This window comes from Saccopteryx leptura, chromosome 3 (assembly GCF_036850995.1).
Source record: "Saccopteryx leptura isolate mSacLep1 chromosome 3, mSacLep1_pri_phased_curated, whole genome shotgun sequence".
Taxonomy (NCBI): domain Eukaryota; kingdom Metazoa; phylum Chordata; class Mammalia; order Chiroptera; family Emballonuridae; genus Saccopteryx; species Saccopteryx leptura.
The window spans coordinates 246408685-246429669 of NC_089505.1; the positions used below are offsets into that span (position 1 = coordinate 246408685).

Below are 20985 nucleotides of genomic sequence, written 5' to 3' on the forward strand. Positions count from 1 at the left end.
GCTTGCAAAGGGCAATGCTTAACCTACAAAAGCATGGGCCTGGGAATGCCCAGGTAGGTGCTCTAATTGGGAGTGGGAGCCGGTACCCTAATTCACCCATGAATGTGAACAAAGCCCCAGGTTTTTCCCCTCCCAGGAGACAGCCCTCTGGCCTTAGCCCATTTTCCTCCCCAGTCGAGGGGCAGAGGCGGTGCTGTGGGGACTCTGTTTCCCTCCATATTGTTTTCCTTTTATTTCAGTGAGAGGCACACACACGCACACTGCACTCACACACACAAGCTGTGTGACCAGGCTGCCTGGTGCTGGTCCGAGTCTCTGAGCTGGGGGGCAGGCGGGGCAGGGGATGTGGCCACCCACCTCCACCGGGTCTGGGTGGTGCTGGGCTTGGGGGCAAAGTGTCACATGGGAGTAGAGGCTTAAGTATTAGCTTTCTTGGCGCCCCCGGGGCTGCCTACTCTCCGTTCTAGCCGGCTGTAGGGCCGGCTGTAGGGCTCGAAGGCTGAGGAGCCCAGTTCGTAGCTGGCAGGCAGGTCCAGGAGCCGGGCAGAGGAAAAGCAGAGCGCTGGAGGCGGGGCCGGCAGCGGAGGGGACGCGGAGGCCGAGGCCAGAGCCGTGAGGCGTGGAGAGGAGTTCCTGGGGTCACCCAAGGAGGGGACCCTGTGGCCGGCAGGCAGGCCCGACAGGCTGGGTGTCAGTGCCAGGAGGCTGGGGGCCCTGGGCACGGACAGCAGGCGGCCCTGCTCCAGCAGTCGCAGGATGTTGGAGGTGGCGAAGGCTTCAGACGCCGAGGAGGACGCCCGCTTCTCCAAGTCTCTGTTCTGGTCTTTCTTCTGTTTGGTGCGGCGGTTCTGGAACCAGACCTTCACCTTGGTGGGGAGGAGGCAAGGGGTCAGGAAGGGAGAGGGGACAGGAGAGGCAAAGGGGCCGGTGGGAGGAGAGGAGGAGAGGACGGGCAGGGTGCAGGGGCACGGGGAGTGGAGGAACAAGGGTGCAGTGAGAGCAAAGAACATTCAGATTGTCACCAGGCTTCCCTCAACCAGCCGGCTCTGGGTGATCTGATAAGGAACCCTGCCCCCCAGTCATGGACGCCCCCCCACTGCTGAACTGCCTAGGATTTAGGAATGAATTGACAGATGTAGGGTGGAGTGTAGAGGGCACAAATGAAGTTCCCCTCGGGGCTCAACATATCTTTCTCTTAGCCAGGTTTCATGATTTCAGCCAGTATTTATGTGCTGGTTAAGTCCCAGCTGGAGATTCAGGCCATTATCCAACTGCCTGTTAAATTCCGTATGTGCAGACCCAGCTCAGATCCACTCCCACACCGGGGCGGTCCCCACCTTCCCCCTTCCGAGAGGGTCGCCTCCATCTGCCCGAGCAGAAACCTCAGGAGAGCTCCCGAGGGCCCCTCTCCACTCCGCAGCGCAAGCCCTCTCTCTTCCCTTACCCTTCTCACCTGGACTGTGGCAACACCTCCCCAGTTGTGCCCCTCAACTCTGTCCACCCATGAAAGCCACCCGGGAAGCCTAAGTCACTCCTGACCTCAGACCAATCCACTCCGAATGGGGGTGGTGGGACCTGGACACGGGGCTTTTGAAGCTCACCAGGTGATCCCGAGGTGAGAGGAGCGCTGTTTAAGATCTCTGCGCCTCACGTCCAAGCCTTGTTTGCAGGGCTGGGGGCAAGGGGAAACTGGAAGGCTCAGGACCTTGCCTGACTCTGACCTGCACATGTGAGGGCACCCTAGCCTGTTCACACTCGCAAACAGCTCCCCGTGGCCATGGCATGGGCCTGCTCTTCTGCGTAATGGCTGTGTGGTCTGCCCTGGGGAAGATTGGCATGCGAGAGGCCCAGGAAGGTGCCAGAGGGGGGCTAGGGCCATTTGGCAGGGAATTCTGGAATCCTGGCCACCTAGGGTGTGGTCCAGAAGAGGGGCACAGGCTCCTGGTGGTGGGCAGGACCACTCGGCCTTGCAGAATCTTCACCCCAAGGAACATGGCCAGAGGAGGGCCACAGTGGGTCCCTCTAAGGGCAGGGGCCAGTGGCCCAGTCTGAGGACAACTTCGCCCACTGGTCTCAGCTCTGACGCTGCCTCTGCAGTGAGCTCTTTAATCCAACCGGCTCACTGCCCTGTTTGAACCTATCACAGCCCCCTCCCATCCCGTAGTCTGCAAAGGCTGGGCTTCCCAACATGATACCAAGTGTGAGAGGATGTGGCATGATGTCCAGGGGGACTCCCAGTGACCACCCACTCAAATCTGGGGACAGAGAGGTGTCAAGTATCCCACATCCTCAATGGAGCCGCTAACAAAGGGCAGAGAGAGACCCATTTTCAAGGCCTATGAGAGGAGGAGATTTAGCCCTCTACAACGGCCCTCATCTGTAGAAGAAAAGAAAGGCTGGGAGGGAATCTCTGGGGTCAGCCCTATGGGGACCCCTGATGGTGACAGGAGAGGGTGCTCCCCCACAGAAGACATCAGGGGGTCCTGAAAGAATCACTTGCAAGGATTGAAGGTGACCGAGAAGACAGAATGGCATTCTCCCCAACTAGAAACGCATCACGCCACAGACTTTGCAGGCCTGCGTCACGGTGCCACTGAGCGCATCACCCAGCCCCGAGCTGGGCGCAGAGAGGCTGGCCCTGCTCCCAGCCTGGAGCTTCCAGGAGGCTGGTGGCTGGCTCGGGCAGCGTGGTTGGTAGCATGAGGAGGGACCTGGAGAGGGAAGCCTGGAAAGAAAAGGATGGAGATCCCTCCAGCTTTCCAAGGATGTCAAGGAGGCCAGCAATCCCTGTGGCTCCACGTGAACGAGCTGAGAAGCAGGAGGAGGAGGAAGAGGAGGAGAAGGAAGAGGAGGAAGAGGAGAAGCTGGAGAAGGCCGGAGCTCAGGCTGCCTGGGGCAATGCTGAGCACCACCACCTGTGGGAGCAACCACCCCTCCAGCAAAGGCCTCTGCCCAGGGAGACTCCTCGCACCAGAAGGTGCCCGGTTGTTTGAAAAGATCTCTGCCTCCCTGCCTCCATCCTCCCTGCCCTTGGACCCTGGGGGAGGTGGCTGATGGGGGAAGATGGAGCCAGTGGCCCAGGCAGGACCCCTTTCCAGAGGCTACTGTGGGGGTGTTGACGGCACAGGGTCCTTCCCTTGCAGGCCCTCAGCCTTGAGCCAGGCCTGTTCTGAGGAGGGTCTGGGAGCAAAGGAGATTCGAAACAGATGTGCTTGTGGGTTTTTTGTTTCTTTGGTTTTTAGATTTTATTGATTGATTTTAGAGACAGATAAAGGGGGGATGAGAAGCATCAACTTGTAGTTGCTTCACTTTAGTTGTTCATTGATTGCTTCTCCTTTGTGCCTTGATTAAGCAAGCCCAGGGCTTCAAACTGGCCACCTCAGTGTTCCAGGTCAACGCTCTATCCACTGCACCACCACAGGTCAGGCATGGTTGGTGTTTTAAACTGGATTGGATGGACTTTCATTAACCAAAAGTGACCAGAAAGTTACAGGACCTACTTGAGACTGATTGCTTCATTCGTTCACTCACACATTCATTCAACAGATAGGTACTGAGTGCCTACTGTGTGCTGGGTGCGGGGTCTGGGCTGGGGGTTGGCAGTGAACAGGCAGAGTGAACCTTGCCGTGCCGACTGGACAGTGCAGCGGGAGACAGGTGATCAACAAGGAAAAACAAACAGGCGTGACTGTCAGGTGGCAGTAAGTGTCTTGAGCAGTGTCTCTGAAATTACTTGGGGTGAAAAACTACTTTAAAAATTTTCCAATTTGTCTTGGACCAATTCTTTTATAAAGTACAATTATATTGAATTACTAGAAAAATTGCTGTATACATATCCAAATACTTTCCATTTCTGTACTTAACTTGTCATGGACTGATAAGAGTGTAGGCTGGTACCAGCCCAAGGACCACACTTTGGGGGGCACCACTTTAGAGAAAGGCAGCAGGATAATGGGGTGGCAAATATAGCTTCTCTGAAGGTGTGACATTTGAAGGAGATATCAGTAAGGTAAGCTGAGGAAGGGATGACCAAGTCTGGCTGAAGGAAGCAGTTGGAAAGAAAAAACCCTTTTATCTTCGTCATTTCCGAATTCAGGTTCTCCAAGAGGCAGTCCCACCAGATGCTTGGGGCCTGGGCCTCTGCACGTTCCTGCATTCCTTTCCCCTGCCAGGAAGCCTCCTGGCTTCTCTGCCAGGCTAGCACCTACCTTCCTTGGTCCTCAGGCCAGGGACTGCTCCCAAGAACCCGGAGCCTGAGTTTCTTATCTTTAAAATGGGGACAAAAACACCTGTGCTGTTGCAGGGATCAAATAAGGAAATGCATGCAGAAGGCTTTGCATGGTGCCTGGCCCACATTCAGTGTGAGTTATTGTTTATTGCTCACTTCTCTGTTTCTAGCTCTGACCGAGGGGGAGAAGGCAAACTCAGAAGTCATGGTTCTTGCCCTTGAGAAGCTGAAGGTCTAGTGGGAGAGTGGCACTGACCCAACTCAGCAAAAGGAGGGCAATTAGGTACAAAGGGAGTGGCAGTAACGAGGGGCATGACTGATGAGGAATGGCAAGCTTTTTCAAGGTACTCTCTCACACGTCCTGTCTTTTTGCAGCTCTGGTGAAGCAGGGAGAGGTGGGCATGGGCTGGCCCTTTGTGTGGGAGTCTCCTGGGGGGTCTGGAAGGGGAGGGAAGGAGAGAGCAGAGGGCAGATGGGGTCTGGCACTTAGGGGCTAGGTCAGGGATTCAAACTCTGGTTCCACCTTGGATTTATCTGGGGTCCCTTTTCTTTCTAAGTCCCAACGCCCAGGCCCCATCCCAACGCATGAAATCAGAATCTCTGGGGGTGGGGTCCAGGCAAGGGTGTTTTGTTTTATTTTATTTTAAGCTCTGTGGGTGAGTCTAATGTTGCGAACTGTACAGGTGAGTGCTGGAGCTGAAAAGGTGGCCTGTCTTCTCACCATCAACCCCACGGTCCCTAAGGGATTCATTCATAAAGCTCAGGGAACAGGACAAGCTGAGTGGGACAGGCTCAGGGCCTCTGAACTAGCCCCTTCTCCTCCTGGAAGCCTTCAGTTCTGCCTCAGGGGTCACCCTCTTCCCAGGATTAAATCCAAAATTACTACCAGTTCTTTAAAGCTCAGTTCGGTTGCACTCTTTCTGGGGGCACAGGTCCTGTCTTGAAGTGCAGTGCCCTTCCTGGGGTGCTGCCCTCCCCATGGCTTCTCGGTGCCTTCTGTGGTCTCCCTGGGGGTGGCCGTCTTTCCTCCTCCCTTTCCTGGTTCATCTGGGATTTAGTGAATGGTTGGTGGCTTCACCCCTGATCCCACTCATGGGCTCTCCTGGTAGCCAGGGAAGAGGGTCAAGATTCTGGTTGGCAGCAGGAATCAAGAAGCAGGCAGTGACAGAGAGAAGTAGGCACTTGGCGAGCATGTGGCCAGGTGTTCACTGCGGCACCAGAGAGGTCTGTGAGTGCCTAAAGCTGAAGCGTTAGGTCCACAATGACCTTTGACTTCTAGTCTCTACCAGGCCTGGTTATACCACGGTTCCTACTCGTGGATTTCCACAACTGTATCTCCTTTGTTATCCCTGTGGAGTCCATCCATTATCTGAACACACTTAAAGAAATATCTTACCCTTTCTACCAAAGAGCCCTGACCAGACCGAGATCCTCAGATAAATCAGAGAACAATCAGCCCCCAGGGAAAAAGCTGACGTACCTTCCAGACATCTCCTCTTGGATCTCAAACTTAACTGATCTAAAACTAAACTCGAGATTCCTTTCCCGTTATTCCTGCCAGCTTTCTCAAGTTGTTAAGTAGCATCACTGACCATTTTTCATCATGCATCCAGTTGTTCAAGCCCAAACCACTTCCCCTTCCCTTGTCCTGTGCATGTAACACATGAGCAAGTTCTAGCAGACCCTAGCTCCAAATGAGAGTACATCTGGGATCAGTTCATTTCTCCCCTGCTGCCACCACTCTGTTTAAGACAATGTTCAGTAATTTCTAACTGGTCCACTCTTATTCCCATTCTTCTGGTGGCAGCTAGAGTGACCTCTGCAAACTGCCACTCAACTCCGGCCACTCTTCATTCAACGCCTTACCACCTCTAAGCGCGGCATGATCTGCCCCACCTACCTAGCCTCCAATTCTAGCCACACTGGCCTTCTGACACTCCTAGAACATTCTGTGCCAGTTCCTACCCTCAGGTCTTCAGTTACCCTGTGTTTCGACTTCTCTTCTTTTGTCTCCTCATCTAGCTGTCTCTTCTCTGTCACTTACATCTCAGCTCAATGTCATTTCTTCAATGAGGGTTTTTCAGACCACCTAAACAAAAGATTTCCTTCTAGTTTCTATCATATCATGTTTTATCTCCCTCATATCACTATTAAAAAAGAGACAACAGGCCCAAAATGGAGTCACTTGTGCTAAGCCCACATCACTAAACAGATTCAATACCTAACCTAACTGTAATTTCATGCTCTCCTGGGAATACAATCTTAATGAATCAGTCTGGAATTTCCTGGTCATCACTAACAAAATAATACACTTACTAGTCCCCTCCCACCCCCCATAGGTAGGTTACTTAAGCCTGAAACAACCCATTCTTTCCCCCGTCTGCTTATAAAACCTTTCCATTTTGCACAGCTCCTGAAAACTTCTTCTGCTTGCTAGATGGGATGCTGCCCAGCTCACGATTCGTTCAATAAAGCCAGTAAGATCTTTAAATTTGACTCAGTTTAATATTTGTTATTTAACAGCACTCATGTCTTTCTCTTCTTTTTTTTTTTTTTTTTTTGTATTTTTTCTGAAGCTGGAAACGGGGAGAGACAGTCAGACAGACTCCCACATGCGCCCGACCGGGATCCACCTGGCACGCCACCAGGGGCGAAGCTCTCCCCACCAGGGGGCGATGCTCTGCCCCTCCGGGGCGTCGCTCTGCTGCAACCAGAGCCACTCTAGCGCCTGGGGCAGAGGCCAAGGAGACATCCCCAGTGCCCGGGCCATCTTTGCTCCAATGGAGCCTTGGCTGTGGGAGGGGAAGAGAGAGACAGAGAGGAAGGAAGGGGGGGTGTGGAGAAGCAAATGGGCGCTTCTCCTGTGTGCCCTGGCCGGGAATTGAACCCGGGTCCCCCGCACGCCAGGCCGACGCTCTACCGCTGAACCAACCAGCCAGGGCCGTCTTTCTCATCAAGAATATAAACTGTGTGAAAGCAGGTCCCTGGTTCATTTTGTTCTCTGCAATGACAGCGTTCTGGAATAGTATCTGCTATATATTCAATATTTTTGAACAAAAGTATGAGTGAATATACTAAGAATTTCACAGAATTCTAACTATATAAACTTGAGTAAGTTAACTTCTCTGAAGGCTCAGTTTTATGAAATGGTAATAATACTATGTATAAGGCCATCTTTTTATAAAAATTAGGTGAGTTAATAATGTGCTTATTTTAATTTTTGAGCATGCTATTTAATTTCTTTGTGCCTTAGTTTTCTTCTCTGTAAAGTAGAAATAATAAAAACCAATTCTGGGCCTGACCTGTGGTGGAGCAGTGGATAAAGCATCAACCTGGAACACCGAGGTCGCCAGTTCGAATCCCTGGGCTTGCCTGGTCAAGGCACATATGGGAGTTGATGCTTCCTACTCCTTCCCCCTCCCCCCCCTCTTTCTCCTCTCTAAAATGAATAAATAAAAAAATATTTTTAAAAAACCCCAAAAAACAATTCTGGGCCCTGGTCAGGTGGGTCAGTGGATAGAGTGTCATCCCGATGCACTGAGGTCACAAGTTCAATCCCCAGTTAGGGCACATATGAGAAGCAATCAATGAGTGCACATCTAAGTGGAGTATCGAGTTGTTGCTTCTCTCTCTCTCTTTCTTTTCACCTCCTTCACCCTTCTTCTCTCTCTCAAATCAATGGGAAAAAAAATAAAGACCCATTCTGATATAATAAAAAATACATTTAATCTCTGTTCCTGGTTCTTAGCACAGAGCTCCTCAAGCCCTAGGAATTTCCTGAGTGAGGAGTGTCTTTTGTTAGTCATAGAAAGTCCCTTTTGTGCATACCTGGGTTTATGCTAATGAAGTGAATCAAGATGGACCCAAGATACATAGTTTCAGGATGGAGCTGGTTCCAGAAAAACCAAACATGTGATTCGAGGGTTGAACTTTCAGCCTCACCTCTGACCTCCAGGGAGGTGAAGGGGCTGGAGATGAGGCTATAGAAATTCTTAAACAATGAGACCCAGAGAGCTCCTGGGTTGGTATACAAACCCGTGGAAATGCTGGGAAGGTGGCCCACCCAGAAAGCGGAGGGAGCTCCTTGAATTGCTCCCCTCGCCTTGCTCTAAGCATCTTTCCCATACGGCTATTTCAGAACTGTGTCCTTTATAATACATTTCAGAGTTGTATCATTTATAATAAGCCTGTAAATGTAAGTAAACTGTTTTACTGAGTTCTGTGAGTCATTCATTGAGTTATCAAGCCTAAGGAGGTGAGTGTAAACATCCTAAAATTTACAGCTGGTCAGAAATGCTGGGGGCCCTGAGACATGAGTGGCATCTGATGGGGACTGTCCTTTCAGACTGCGCTGTTAACCTGAAGGGTCTGTGCTCACTCCAGGAGTTAGTGTAAGAATTAAATAGGACTGAACTGTTGGATACCTAGTTGGTGTTGGAGAATTGGTTGTGGTTGGTGTTGGAAAACACCACACATTTAGTATCAGAAGTGGTGTCAGAAGAAAAACCTCACACCTATCCCACAAGGTGTGGTGAGGACTAAAGGGTGAGAACATGTCAAGCACTCAGAGTAGTGCCTGATACACGAGGAGCTCTCAGCAAGTGTTAGCTATACCTTAGAGCAGTGGTCCCCAACCTACTTTGGGCCACAGACCGGTTTAATGTCAGAAAATATTTTCACGGACCAGGCTTTAGGGTGGGACGGATAAATGTATCACGTGACAGAGACAAGCATCAGGAGTGAGTCTTAGACAGATGTAACAGAGGGAATCTGGTCATTTTAAAAAAATAAAACATTGTTCAGACTTAAATATAAATAAAACGGAAATAATGTAAGTTATTTATTCTTTCTCTGTGGACCAGTACCAAATGGCCCACGGACCAGTACCGGTCCATGGCCCGGGGGTTGGGGACCACTGCCTTAGAGGACTGGAAAACCCCAGGCCTGGAGAAAGAGAAAGGAGGGTGGTACGCAGTAATCAATAAGGTGAGGGCTCACTGTGTGCCCAGCTCTGCGCGAGGCTCTTCGGGGCCTGTGGAGACATAGCCTTCAAGCACCTTCTTGTCCTTGGGAAATGCATGCTGGTGGGGCCCACCACCCCACACCACACACCCACATACCACACAACACACACCCACACACCCACACGTCAAGCCATGTGGAAAAGGTCTCTTGGGAGGAGGTCAGGATGACTTAGGAAAGGCTTCCTGGAATAGGAGAGTCTTGGCTTTGACCTTCAAAGGCGGGTAGGGTCGGGGATGTATGGAGGCAGAGCAGGGCAGGGGAGGGCTGAGGACTGAGAAGGACCTGCTGGCCTGGGCCTCTGAAGTGTCCTTGGAAAGCAAAGTACCAGGAAAAAGTTTGGGGGCAAAATTAGGTGAAGCAGAGGGTAGTCAGGACAAAGAGGGCGGGCAGCTATTGAGGGGTGACTCTGTGCCTAGGACAGGGTTTAAGGTGTCCCCCTGACACCCCTCAGGAAGATGGGTCTGGCTCAGCCACTGCAGCCCCCTTGGTGAGCACAGCCCAGCTTTCTAGACCCTGCCGGAGCCCAGCTGCTGTGGGCCACCCGCTGGGTTTGGGACTCTACAGAGGCCCAGGGAGGAAAGGCCTCCGGGTGGGGAGGCTGAGCGTTGCCTGGAGGACAGCAGCCCTTGCCCAGCAGGCCATCCACTCTGCCTCTTCCCCTCCTCCTCTTGGCCCTTCTCACCTCTCGTTCTGCCCCACTTGGGGTTTAGCCCAGGAGGAGAGGAAATCCAGGCACATCTGACCGCGCCGTCATGGGGGGCGGACCGGACAGCATGCTGTTAGTGTGGCTGAAGGGGCTGGGGGATTCTGATGAGGGCAGTGTAATCTCAGCGTAACTGCTGCACCCGGGCCACAGGGAGAAGGACAGCAGCCAGCAGGACAGGGAGGAGCCTCGCCCACCCTCCCACAGCCTTCCCCAGGGAACACAGCCTTCTAGCCTACTCCCTCCTCCCTCCTCCCTCTTTTCTCTTTATAAATCTTATTTTGGACTGGTTCAAAATACATCTGTTGACTGGTCTCCCTCATTTGTGAGACTGAATGACTAAGGCGACAGCCAAAGGAAGGGTCCAGGCCGACGGCCCAGCCTCACGCAGCAGAAAGGTGCTGGGCCGCTTCCCTCTCCAAATCCCAGCACTCAGACCTTTCTGTTGTCTGACTAGGGTAGAATCTTTCCTCACCTGTAAAACGGGATAATGCTGATAGCTACACCAAAGGGTTGTTGGAAGGGATTTGTGAATGAACATATCCAGAATTGTAACCTCACAGAAACCTTATTTTCTTTAATCCGGGCTTTTATTTTTATTTATTTTCCCTTTGACTGGCTTCACCTAGCCCTGTGACTCACCCACCTCCCTCTCTCTCTTGCTTAATCATTAAGCCTTCAAAATGATGAGGTTGTGGTCAACAACCAGTAGTCTTAGGAACAGGTCCTGCTTCTACTGCCTACTGAGACAGACTTTTCAATCAAACTAAACATATCTTGGCTTCAGTTGTGTTTTTAGCTCTGGACCCAGAAAAGTGGAATGATCTCATGGAACAAATCCTTATGTAATTGGACAACTCCATAGCTGGCATCAGGACCAGATGTAATGTTCAATTACCCCCTACCCTAGCACCAAGCAATCAGTAGAGGCCACAAACCTTCATTAGGCACCAGGACTAGTGATTTTTCTTCTTCTATAATCCATCTCCTAGAAGGCATTGGAGAGCCGGTCTTTCAGTATGACCTACCTGTCATGACCTACCTATAACTGTGGGCATGATGCCATCTCCTTAATAAATCCTTTCTTTCTTTGCTGCAACAACCATAACCAGGAAAACATACCCAAAGCACTTAGAACAGTGCCTTGACATGAGTAAGTGCTAAGTAAATGTTACTATTGTTGTTGCTATCATGACAGCTCAATCACCAGCTTGAAATACCTCTATTCACACAGAGTAGGTCCTCAGTTTACAGAACTTTTTCCTTTGGCTTAAGCATACTATTGTAAAAATGCTAAGCCCTGCCTGGGCTGTGGTGGCACAGTGGATAAAGTGTCGACCTGGAATGCTGAGGTCGCCAGTTCAAAACCCTGGGCTTGCCTGGTCAAGGCACATATGTAAGTTGATGCTTCTTGCTCTTCCCAACTTCTCTCTCTTCTCTAAAATGAATAAATAAAGTCTTTAAAAAAATGCTAAGCCTTTCTTGGGTGAAGGGGGTATTCAGGCCCTTTCTCTCTAACAAGAGGTTCTGAGCCACACTGAGATGAAGGGAGGGTGACAGAGGATGGAAAAAGGCCCAGTGCCCTGGCTGGATAGCTCAGTTGGTAGAGCATTGTCCCAAAGCACAGAGGTTGCCAATATACAGGAACAGATTGATATTCCTCTCTCTCTTTCTCCCCCACCCCCTCACTGAGAATAAATGTCAAAAGAAAGAAAGAGAGAAAGAAAGAAAGAAAGAAAGAAAGAAAGAAAGAAAGAAAGAAAGAAAGAAAGAAAGAAAAAAAAAAAAAAAAAAAGAAAAGGTCCAGAATGTGGAAATGAGGTTCCAATTGTGTAAAATATCTCTCCCTAAATCCAACCCCTCCCTATCCCTTTCCGCACGTTTTTCTCACGTGCCAACATCCCTCTAAACCAGTGGTCCCCAACCTTTTTTGGCCCATGAACTGGTTTAATGTCAGAAAATATTTTCACGGACCGGCCTTTAGGGTGGAATGGATAAATGCACAAAATAAAATTATGCGACCAGAGTAAAAACTGTGGTATTTTTAAATATAATTGTCGAACTTACGAGACAAGTGTCAAGAGTGAGTCTTAGATGGATGTAACAGAGGGAATCTGGTCATATTTTAAAAATAAAACATCGTTCAGACTTAAATATAAATAAAACGGAAATAATGTAAGTTATTTATTCTTTCTCTGCAGACCAGTACCACATGGCCCACGGACCGGTACCGGTTCACGGCCCGGGGGTTGGGAAGCACTGCTCTAAGCCGCTCCCTACATCTCGAGTATCCTTCCCCCAGGTTTCTCTAACTTTCCCCATTTTCCAAAACGCCTGATGCATCCTGAAGGGCCCCATTAGCATATACCAACTCTCTTTTCAGCACTGCATATTTTTCCTCTGGTTGACCTGTAACTTTAAGTCTGTCCCTAATGCATGTCTGAACTCCTCCGAAATTGGTTTCAAATCCAGGGAGTGCCAGGCTGCCAGGGCAGGGCAGAGTGGCAGGCCCTCTTACCTGGGTCTCCGAGAGGCTCAGCTGGTGGGCCAGCTCAGTGCGCTCCCGGCCCACCACGTACTGGCAGCGCTGGAACTCCATCTCCAGGCGGTACAGCTGCTCGGCCGTGAAGGACGTGCGGGTCCGCTTGGGCCGGTCCAGGTCCAGGCCCTTGGGCAGGACAATTTCCCGGATGGTCCCTTTGGCATCTGCAGGGGCCATGAAAGGAGGCAGTTTAGTTCACTATTTTAGGAATTCAGCTGCCAATAAGCATCTTAATCACAGGAGGACTCCTCAGGCATGGGCCTGACTGTGTGACCTCTGACAAGTTGCTTCCCTTCTCTGGACCTAGCTTTTTAAATCACCCAATGCAGTATGTGTATCTAATGGGTATATGTATGTGAAAGAGCCTTGGTACAAATGTCAGGTCTACTATCATAGCCTAGGCAGAAAGGACTCATGCTGACACAGAAGAATTCTCTTCCCTCAGCAGAGGAAGGAACAAATACCAGGAGATACACCAAGTCTCCAAAGTGCAGAGGAAAACATGGGTTAGCATTGGGTGAGATCAATCAGGTAAGGCTTACTGGAGGAGACGTCCAGAGCCAAGTCTTAAGCCGTGTGTGCATGCGTGCATGCACATGGGTGAGCACCCTGCACAGACCCTCCTGGGGTCCATGAAGAGGCAGCTGGTGTGAGGTGAGCACAGCCTGGGGAACAAAGGTCCTTAGGAGGAGCCCAAAGGCCCTTGCCATGACATCAGGTTCGGGTAACTTCCAGGGGGGCTGCTGCCACTGCCCATGTGCCTAGTTCTGAATATAGTTCTGAATAGTAGGGCCACCCTTCTGGGCCCTCCATGCACGGAGTCTCCACTATTCTGGAGCCTACCTAACAAAGGTTGAAAATCCTGCCATCCACAGTCACCAGATGGTCCCATTTAAAGAACTCAGTAGCAGCAACAACGTGTTCGGCAAAAGTCAAATGTTGCAATGGGGGGGGGGAGGTGTTATTTACACATATGTCAGCTTTAACTATAGGGACAAAGATGATCCATGTTCAAGCCATACACAAGGATGGCTTAAAATCTAGTTATTAGAAAACTTTATGTCAAACATTAGTGTGAAAATATACAACATTGTATTCTGTAGGATTTACCAAACCACTCCCAACACATGATGTCCATAATAATAAAGCTAAACTAATAGAAATTTACCATTCCCCAGGAAGATTGGCATCAAAGGGAAATTTACCAATTCAGGGCAGCCCTGGGCAAGCATAGGCAGCCCTCACCCTGATCAAGACCCCTCCACAGTTGCAGGAACTGCAGCCCTCCAGAGGGGGCGTGGAGTCCCCGCTTAGGTCATACTAATAGCCGGCATCTGTGCAATGCTTGCTCTAAGCCAGGCACTATTTGAAGCACTTTAACCCTTCCAATGTCTCAATGAAAGTGGAACTATTATTATCCCCATTTTACAGATGGGGAAGTAAAGAAACAGATTTTAAGAGACTTACCCGAGGGGACACTGACAATGTTCAGTAAGTTCTAGAAACAACCTCATTTTACTTTATGAATACCCTCTTTTTTAGTAAGCCTCAATTGGTAAGTTTTAATGAAGAGGACTTTGGTCATGGGTAAAAATGGGACCTTCTGGACGGGTGCATCATTGCTGTGGAAGACATAGGAAGGACCTTCATTTGGGATGTGTGTCCATCAGGAGGCCCCTTATGAGTCACAGGGGCCTCGCTTCAGAATCCCTGCACTGGAGGGTGAACCTGAGACTTCTCCCTCCAGCTCTGCCACTACGGGATTCATGAGACTGGTTCTTCCTGACTCCTGCAGGGCCAGTCCACTCCTCCAGAGGGCGTTTTAGCTCCTCGTGGGCTCTGGTTCTCGGGTCCTGCTCTGGGTCTCAGAGGTTCTCAGACACTTACTTTCACACCTTTGTGTTCACAGCCAACCCTCAGGGAGAAGGTGCAGGGGACACAGCCACTGCTGTGTAGTGGCCCTTCCCCCACCACTGGGCAGGTCTTGCTCAGCGGTGCTGGGCAGAGCATATACCAACTCTCTCTTTCCAGCACTGCCTTTTTTCCCTCTGGTTGACCTGTAACTTTAAGCCTGTCCCTAATGCATATCTGAACTCCTCCAAAATTGGTTTTCAAATCCAAGGAGTTCCCAGGCTGCCAGGGCAGGGCAGAGTGGCAGGCCCTCTTACCTGGGTCTGACAAATGAATGTGGGCCCTGCTCTTGCAGTCTTGGTGGGAACCACAGGCCTTTTGAGACAATTCAAACTTTATCATCTAATTCTTCCTGCATTCCAAAAAGGTGGGGTAATATTTAAAAAAAAATTTTTTAAGACTTTATTTATTCATTTGAGAGAGAGAGAGAGAGAGAGAGAGAGAGAGAGAAGGGGGAGGAGCAGGAAGCATCAACTCCCATACATGCCTTGACCAGGGAAGCCCAGGGTTTTTAACCGGCGACCTCAGCGTTCCAGGTCAGCACTTTATCCACTGTGCCACCACAGTCAGAAGATGGGGTAATATTTGTGACTCCTTTGTGACTGAGTCCCACTATTTCCAGTTGTGAGCCCAGTCTGAGAACTTCCTCAGAACAGCAATGACCACATCCAAAGGTACTGGTTTTTATGAGACGAGTCTTGGAGATGTGGTGTTAGAAGGTTCCCAGGCTCTCCCCAGTAAGCCCCACGCCTGCGCCTACCTGGCGCTCTGAGCCTGTGCTCCTAACCACTGAGGTCAGACTCTCCACCATCACCCCTGCCCTTCTCTTCCTTGCGGAAGAGCTAAGAGGAGCATTCCCACCTCAGGGGCAGCCAAGGTCAGCTCCCCCTCTCAGGGTCAGGGGAGGCAGGAACCGTATAACAAAGGCAACCTCAGACTTGCCCACCAGATATCAAAACATGCCATACAAATAAGCACGTGAAAAGATGGCCAACATCGCCTGCCATTAGGGAGAGATAAATCCAAACCATCATAAACGCAGATAAGAACAGCAAAAACAAAATACACGAGAGTGCCACATGCTGGTGAGGGTTGTGGAGAAACTGGATCTCTCAGACCTTGCTGGGAGGAAGGTATGTGGTCTACCCGCTCTGGAAACAGACCTGGCATTTCTTAAAGAGTTAAACAGGCCTTGGCTGGTTAGCTCAGTCTGTCAGAACATCGTCCCAAAACACCAAGATTGAGGGCTCAGTCTCTAGGCAGGGCACACATGGGAAGTGACCATGAATGTGCAGCTAGGTGGAAAAACAAATGAATACTTCTCTTCCCCCCTTATTCTCCCTGTCTCTCTAAAATCAGTCAATTAAATTAAAAAAATTAAAAATTAAACAAAAATAGAAACAGAAACAGGCTCATAGATATGAGAACAGACTGACAGCTGTCAGAGGGAATGAGGGTTCGGGGGCTGGGTGGAAAAGGCGAAGGGATTAAGCAAAGAAAACCCACCTTGTAGACACAGACAACAGTATGGAGATTATAAGAGGAAAGGGAATGGGGGAGGTAGGAGAAGGTAAAGGAGGGGTAAATGGTGATGGAAAGAGACACGACTTGGGGTGGTGAATACACAATACAATATACAGATGATGTATTATAGAATTGTACACCTGAAACCTGTATAATTTTTTTCATTTTCCTACATAATTTATTTATTTATTTTTAGCTGGTTTATTTTTAAATCTTTAATTAAATTTATTGGGGTGACATTTATTAATAAAACTATATAGGTTTCAGATGTACAATTCTATAATACATTATCTGTATATTGCATTATGTGTTCACTTCCCCAACCTATATAATTTTATTAACCAATGTCACCCTAATAAATTCATTTAAAAAAAGAGTTAAACATATATTGGGTACTTACTATAGAATATGGTGATCACACCCCTGGGCATTTATCCTAGAGAAACAAATCTTAGGTTCACATCAAAACCTGCACACGAACGTTCATAGCAGCTTTAGTTGTAATAGCCTTACATGGAAAAATCCCAGATGTCCTTCAGGGCGGGAGTGGTTAAGCAAACTGCAGTGTAGCTACACTATGGGACACTACAGTTTGGACAAGTCTCCAGGTCATTATGCTAAGTGAAAGACAAAACAAAACAATAACAGAAACAAAATGTCAGCCCCCAGATTCTTTACTGTATGATTTCATTTACACAACCTTATTAGAATGACAAACTTATACAGGTGGAGCAGAGACCTGCTGTTGCCAGGGGTGAGGTGAGGGAGGGTGTGACAATAAAGGGGTAGTGTGAGGAAGCTCCTTGATGGTGACAGAACGGTTCTGTGTCCTGATTGCACTGGTGGTTACATGGATCCATTAATGTGATAGAATATCATAGGACTGTATATAAAGACAAAATATAAGTGCATGCAAAACTGAGTAAAGTCTGAGGACGGGCTGTAGTCTAGTCAGTTATATTGTGCCAGTGTCAATTTCCTGAGCTTGATAACATAAATATGTAAGATGTCACCATTGGGAGAAGCAAGGTGATGGATACACAAAACCTCTCTGTACTGTTTTCACCATCTTGTCTGAAATCATTTCAAAAGTAACAGCGACAAAACATAAAGCTAGAATGATGTTCTGTCACAGAAATGGACAAATCCCTTGGTGGAAAGAATGCAATAGTGTTTCCCCCAAAGTTTCTCTGCATTTCACTTGTGGTTTTTAAGGTGATTTAAAATAACACATAAATAGTCATTTGTCATTTCAATAGTTAAGCACTTATTTTAATGTTTACGAGAAAAAAAGTTAAATCTGTGGTTTTATGTGCTTAGAATGAGGCCAACGTAGTATTTAATTTTAAAATGTACTAAGCTAAAATATTAAAAAAATAAATAGAACATGGATATAGTAGAAATGATGAAGATAGTATTCAGATGACTGGATTTTGAGAAACAATAGAATCAAAAGTACTACACAATTAGACACATGTACATATAATGATAGAGTTTATGATCAAGGGAGTATTCTAAATGAGGAAAGTTCGATCTAGTCAATAAATGGAGTTAAGTAGATTGATGTAGTTCTCTGGGGTAAAATTAAATTATATTCCTGTCTCATATAATAGATGACAATAAGTTTTAAATGAATTAGAAAGCAAATCACAGACTTTGAAATGATAAAGACACTAAAAGATATCTAGAGAATAGTTTTATAATCGTAAGCTTGAGAAGAGCTTTCTAAGCAAGATACAGAACTGGAGCTGAAAAGGAAAAACAATGGATGTATGTGACGATGGTATTAAAGCTAAAAGCTTTCACATGACAAAAGCACCAAAATCTAGATAAAATACAAAAAAAAAAACCAAAACCAGAATTGAAAAAAATACTTTTTAAAAAAGGCAACGAAGTACTATCCAGAATATATAAAATGCAATTACAGATAAATGGTTGTTTAAAGAGAGAAATAATAAAGTAGAAAAAAAATGCTTGCCTGTGGTGGTGCAGTGGATAAAGAAAGCATCAGCTCAGAATACTGAGGTTGCTGGTTCGAAACCCCGGGCTTGCCCGGTCAAGGCACATATGAGAAGCAACTATGACTTGATGCTTTGTGCTCCTCCCCCACCCTCTGCCTTTCTCTCTCTCATTCTATCTCTAAAATCAATAAATAAAATCTAAAAGATAATTTTTTAAAAAAAGAAAAAATGCTCAAGTAACTTATTTCGGTCATTCACAGAAAGATGCCAAATGGCCAACAAACATGTGGAGAGATGATCATAGCTTCACAGAAATCAGGATAATCCAAGTTCAAGCAGCAATGGAAAGTCATTTATCCCCCATAAGGTTGGAAAAACATCAAAAGATGATTAATAAGGCAGTGAAGCACCGTAGGAAAATACACACTCCCATTCACCATTGGTAGCACCATAAATTGTCACAAGGCTGCACTTGTTAAGATTAAAAATATAAAGGTGGCTATAACTTTTGTCCTGGCAAATTTATTTTAGTAGCTACTTATTCAGAAAATCACGGGTTCATGTGCTCTGAGGTATAGATAAAGATGTCTGCTGCAGCTCTGTTCAAAATATTAAAAATTTGAAAGCATCCTCAATCTTCCCTTCAAGGGAAATGGCTGAACAAGTTATGGTAAGTCATACTATAAAATGCCATGTAATTAAAAAGAATGAGGCAATATCTATATAAACTGACAGTAAGTGAAACAAAGTTATAGAGTCATATTTGTAATACAAACCATTTATTTACAACTATATATAGCCAACAATTTTACATATATTTCATAAGCACATACTCTGTCCCAAATACTATGATAAGGTCGGGGGATATAGAAATGAACAAAATAAACAAGATCTGTGTTTCCATAGACCTTGTACTGGGGAGAAAGACAGATAATATTATACATTTAAAAAACTAACATGTAGCCCTGGCCGGTTTGCTCAGTGGTAGGTAGAGCGTTGGCCTGGTGTGCGGGAGTCCCGGGTTTGATTTCCGGCCAGGGCACACAGGAGAAGCACCCATCTGCTTCTCCACCCCTCCCCCTCTCCTTCCTCTCTGTCTCTCTCTTCCCCTCCCACAGCCAAGGCTCCTTTGGAGCAAAGTTGGCCCGGGCACTGAGGATGGCTCTGTGGCCTCTGCCTCAGGCGTTAGAATGGCTCTGGTCACAGCAAAGCAACGGCCCGGATAGGCGGAGCATGCCCCCTGGTGGGCATGCCGGGTGGATCCCAGCCGGTCACATGCGGGAGTCTGTCTGACTGCCTCTCTGTTTCCAATTTCAGAAAAATACAAAAAAACAAAACAAAACAAAAACTAACAGGTAAAGCAGGGGTCGGGAAACTTTTTGGCTGAGAGAGCCATGAACGCCACATATTTTAAAATGTAATTCTATGAGAACCATAGAACGGCCCATGTACATTACGCATTATCCAATAAAAATTTGGTGTTGTCCCAGAGGACAGCTGTGATTGGCTCCAGCCACCTGCAACCATGAACATGAGCAGTAGGAAATGAATGGATTGTAATACCTGGGAATGTTTTATATTTTTAATGTTATTAATTTTTTTATTAAAGATTTGTCTGCAAGCCAGATGCAGCCATCAAAAGAGCCATATCTGGTTTGCAAGCCATAGGTTCCCAACCCCTGATGTAAAGTAATGATAAATGCTGGAAAGAAATTAAAACAAGATAAGGAGATATTTCTGAGCTTCTCCAAATAACCAAAATTCAATAGTCCTAGTGTTTATGTATGTTTGTGCATGTGCACATGTGAGTGGAGCTAGGATGATCAGAGAAGGCCATTCATCAAAGTCAAGTTAGCGGGTAAATCATGAATGCTGTTCAATGTTTCTTCCTCTTCCTGGCACATGGCAGGGTTGCACTAATTTTATGCCCTTTGAAATGAGACATGATGTGTGTCATCCAAGAGAAAAGAATGTGGGCACTTTCAGATGAGCACTTTAACAGCCGGTTTATAACATGCCACAGCCTCTTCCCACTATTGTGACGGTCCTTGAAGCAGAAGGGGAAGGAGCCTCATCAGCCTGGGTTTCTGAGTCCCAAGGTGAGGCCTTGCTCCCTTGTGATGGGCTTACCATAGGAGTGAGAAACACAATTGTGTGTTTTTTAAACCTCTGAGACTCTAGGTTGTCTCTGCAGCAAATTCTAGCCCATCCTTAGTGGCACAGCCTCCTTCCCAGAACCGTTCCCTTTCTGGGTAGAGTTTGGGGGAAGCACCAGGAAGTAGGAATAGCTTTTAATTCCAGGGCCTTTTTGCAGGTAGTTGCTTGTTAGGGTGAAATGCACCAGTCTAAATGGAACGAGTCTTGAGTTTTTCTGCCCCCCCCCCCCAGTCAACTCTCCTCAAAAAGGGGCGACCCCTGCCTATAATGGTTAACTAATGTCCTGACCACCAGGATCAATAACACCCCCTTTTGGAGCCTCTCCCAAGAGACACCCTCAAAGTCCTACCCAACATCATCCCCTAGCACCCAGGAAATTCTTTTGCATGACAAGCTGTTAATGTGTTGATTTTTAAAGTGTGACAAGGTCCTTCTTGCCTTAATCAGCAAATACAATGTGATTACTATAAAAATTCCTTATGAGAAAATTATTTTCAAGTTTATTGGGGAACATTGAAAATGAAAGAATAGTTACAAAAAAGTGTTAAAAATGAGGAGAAAATACTTGCTTATCACAGCAAAATACATTACAAATCTAAAGGCACTAAAATGATATGATGCCGGCCCAGGAGTGAAGAGTCAAATGCATGCACAGATGAGGATCTGGTATGCTCTACAGATGCCATCTCAAATTAGTGGGGGGGAATACAGAATTATTAAAGATGTGGCTTCTGGGCAATTAGCTCATTCATGGAATAAAGTAATTTGTCTCACACTGTAAACAAAAATAAACACAAGATGGATTAAAATTTTTAATGTAAAACATAAAGCTGTAAAAATTGAAAAACACTTTTAAAGAATTTTTTAAAAATGAAAGCCAATGATAGTTTTGAGTACCTAGAAATAGAAGCTGCAGGATGAGAGACAGTTAAAA

At 47.3% G+C, this 20985-nt stretch overlaps 1 protein-coding gene across 1 annotated transcript in view; it reads right to left on the reverse strand.

The window, feature by feature from the left end:
• Positions 1 to 203: 203 nt before the first annotated feature.
• VAX2 (ventral anterior homeobox 2) overlaps positions 204 to 20985 on the reverse strand; it is a 31966-nt gene continuing 11184 nt past the window's right edge. Inside the window, exons 2-3 of the mRNA XM_066378036.1 lie at positions 12475 to 12662; positions 204 to 866 (exon numbers count right to left, since the gene is read on the reverse strand). Coding sequence (XP_066234133.1) covers positions 417 to 866; positions 12475 to 12662 — 638 coding nt within the window. The 3' untranslated portion in view covers positions 204 to 416. The remainder of the gene's footprint in view (positions 867 to 12474; positions 12663 to 20985) is intronic.